The sequence below is a fragment of the Pagrus major genome, chromosome 22 (assembly GCF_040436345.1).
Source record: "Pagrus major chromosome 22, Pma_NU_1.0".
Taxonomy (NCBI): domain Eukaryota; kingdom Metazoa; phylum Chordata; class Actinopteri; order Spariformes; family Sparidae; genus Pagrus; species Pagrus major.
In genome coordinates, this window is record NC_133236.1 from 15,558,376 (window position 1) to 15,561,636 (window position 3,261).

The following is a 3,261-nucleotide window of genomic DNA, read 5'->3' on the forward strand; positions in this document are numbered from 1 at the left end:
AAAATACAATGAACAAGTAAGAAAAAGAAACAATGCGCTCATCATTATTCTTTTATTTATACTTTTATTAAAACATCATTTGCCTCCAACAAGTAAAGAATGTACATAATAATAATAATAATCAGAATAATCAGAATAATAAACTGAGTAACATCAGAAAAAGTATTTTCTGTTTGTATGTTATTGTTTTATCTTTTGTCAATTCTTCAATGAGGCGCTCTCTGGACTCTGATCTCTGCATTCTCTGACTTCAAGGCTTGAGCTAGTTTTAGAGGAATGTACAGGACGGAAATAAAATCATATTGTTTTTTTTTTTTCTTCTGACATCTCTACATATTTTGTCTCATTTGCAATTCATCACACACATCAACCGCTCACGTTTCCCCCGAAACAATTTGAAATATCCTAAACCTCCTGTGGCAAACATGGCATACACACTCTATAGGTGCCTGCTCAGACACACACACGCGAACACACACGCACACACACACACACACACACACACACACACACACACACACACACACACACACACACACACACACACACACACACACACACACACACAGAGTAAAACACACGCTTGGATGCCTGCAGTGGATGGTGTAAGTGCTGAGCTCCGGTGCTGACCGAGGCAGCTGCTCCCACAGAGCTCCTCTCTCAGCAGAAGCAAACGCAGAAGGAATCGCACTCGTCTGCCACCAACCTCGCTCTGTAGCACAGCACGGTTAGCCCCCCACGACTGACCCCTGTCACTCTCTGCTCCTCCTCTCTGTCAGTGCTTCACACTGAGTGGTTTGTCCTTTGGTGCTGGAATTCAAAGGAAATGCCACACTGTCGAAAAAGTGACCTTTAAAAAATACAAGATACTCACCGGGGGGGAGAGGAGGACCAACCGTCCATTTTACACAACATAATGTCACCGGGCTGCGCAGTGTGGAGATTGTCTCTTAATAAAAGTTTGAACTTTTAAAACATTTGAAACAATTAAAAACACAATAGCACAATAAAAACCTTCGACTTGATTTCTAAAGTCTGCACGCTGCACTCAGAGAATCAAGTGTAGGTCTACAGTATGTTCTGACAGGCAGGTGATGCTGAAAATCTCTTTTATGGTTTCACAGCAGCTCATGTGGGCTTGACAAGAGCAGAATCTCATCCTGTCATGCAGCTGATTTCTCTATCTACCTCCACTCCGGGAGCTTTCATAAAAAGCAGTCAGTTTCTAATGGTCCAGAGCTCATTCCGGCACTGGCGGTCATGTGTCGATGACGTCCTGCGCGGGCGAAGGTTCGTGTGGCAAACTGGTGGCGTTGGGCAGTGGCTGCGTGTGGCTGACAGAGTTCTGCTGCAGCTCTAGCGCCATGGCGTTCTGCGGGTGGGGGAACTCCTTCACCTGCCTGCGGTACTCCAGGAAGGTGGATGCCTTGGTGGCGATGGCCACCACGTTCTTCCCGACGAAGATGGTGGAAACGCGGCTGTCCTGAAACAGCACCATGTTTACACCTCGTATGAGGATGGTGACCACGTTTATGGTGACCAGGCTCAGGACTGGGTACAGCATCATCTTCTGGGGCGACATGTGCTCCCCCTGCATGCTGATCTCACTGAGCGACACGCAGGGCAGGATGAGCAGCAGGATGTAGCAGTAGAAGAACATCAGGCCTTCGGCCCAGATGGGCAGGCCTGTCCGCTGGGGCTCCCACAGGTTGGCTTGGATATCCAGCAGGTCCAGCAGGTCCAGAGCCACCCAGAACAGACGGCTCCTCATGTCCTCCTTCTTCCGGAAAGTTCTCACATATTCCATACTATCCAGAGCCACTAGAACCAAGTACAAGCCTGGTACACATACAGATAATAATAACGTCAAAGCCTTCCGGGCCACTGTCTCCAAGCTCTTCCTGTCTGCCTTGCAATTCTGGAAGACAAAGTAGAGCTTGATCTCCAGGACGAAGATGTACAGGAACCAGAGGATCATGGCGTATCCTCGTCGGGCGGTGCGCACCTCGGCGCCAACCCACACCGCCACATATCGCAGCACTATGAGGAAGCACACATCCCCTACCAGCACTATGATACACACACCAATCTTTCTCGGACCCTGGTTCTGCTCCACCAGGTAGGCGTCCATGAAGGCCATGCTGGTCATGATGACGATGGTGGTCAGGCACACGTGGCGTTTGTCTGGGGGCGGCAACACCATGGCGAGGGCACCTGCTGGCTCTCACTCTCAGTCCCCAGCTTTCAAAAGTAATAATAGTCCAGAAGGTAAATACGGCACTGTGCACGCTCCAGACCTTTACGGCAGGAGAAAAAAAGGGTATTTAAGGTGCTCTGACAGCTCTGGTGTGCACAGGAGCAAATGTCCAGCTAGTGTGTCGAATATTAAAATAATATCATAAGTCACGGCACTATTAGTCCATAGAGGAGGACGGTTATTGCAGTGTAGGGGCTGAGCCGTGTGTGGATTCAGCGGAGATGTGCTGCCTGCTGATTGCTCTCAGACCATGTGAAAACAGGAACATCACCTCGTTACTCAGCGCACTTCCATTGATCCGCCTCTGCCTGTGAGCAGCGGCTACACCGAGGGCTCTACAGCTGACACACCATGACTGATAGTAATCCACACACAGTCAAATGGAGAATACTCGGAGAGCAGGCTCTGTCTAATGCACGTGTGATGGGATTGCGGGACACGGCGCTGCAGCGAAGAAATGTTTATGGAGCTGTTTATTTTTGTATGAGACAGTGTAGGAAGTGGTGGATGTATGCGTGCCCGTGCTGCAGCTCAGCATACGCAAGGAATCCCTCTTTGGATACTCCTGTAGTCGGTGGTGCAGTGTGTGTGGCTCCTTGCACTCCCGCAGTGTGTGCGTAGGGAAACGGAGGAGAAAGAGGAGAGGAGTCTGCAGTGGCCAGAGGCCCCCAGCCGCCATAAATCACAGAAGACAGCAGGTCAACGGCCCATGAGGCCTTGCGTCCGACGCCGGCTTCCCTGGGGGGATGCTCTTACACCGGGCTGAAGATCCATCCTTCCCCTCCTCCTCTCGCCACGTGCCAGCCTCTCCACAGCCTGGAAGAGGGAGAAATAAAGAGGAGAAGAGGGGGAGGGCAGAGGAGAAGGAGAAAGAAACCTGTCAGCACTACTGGGCCATATAACACAGTTTTCACTGCCAACGGCCCTCCACATATGAGGAGCCAAGTAATGTGTCAGCTTGGCTCAAATATAGCCTGTTTCACTATTGATAGGGCAGAACATGC

General features: G+C 50.0%; 1 protein-coding gene across 1 annotated transcript; it reads right to left on the reverse strand.

Moving 5' to 3' along the window:
• Nucleotides 1–1,258: 1,258 nt before the first annotated feature.
• On the reverse strand, nucleotides 1,259–2,203 carry tmem121ab (transmembrane protein 121Ab). The gene has a single exon (XM_073493478.1). It carries the CDS (start codon nucleotides 2,201–2,203, stop codon nucleotides 1,259–1,261), a length of 945 nt encoding a protein of 314 aa, XP_073349579.1.
• Between the last annotated feature and the right edge of the window lie 1,058 nt (nucleotides 2,204–3,261).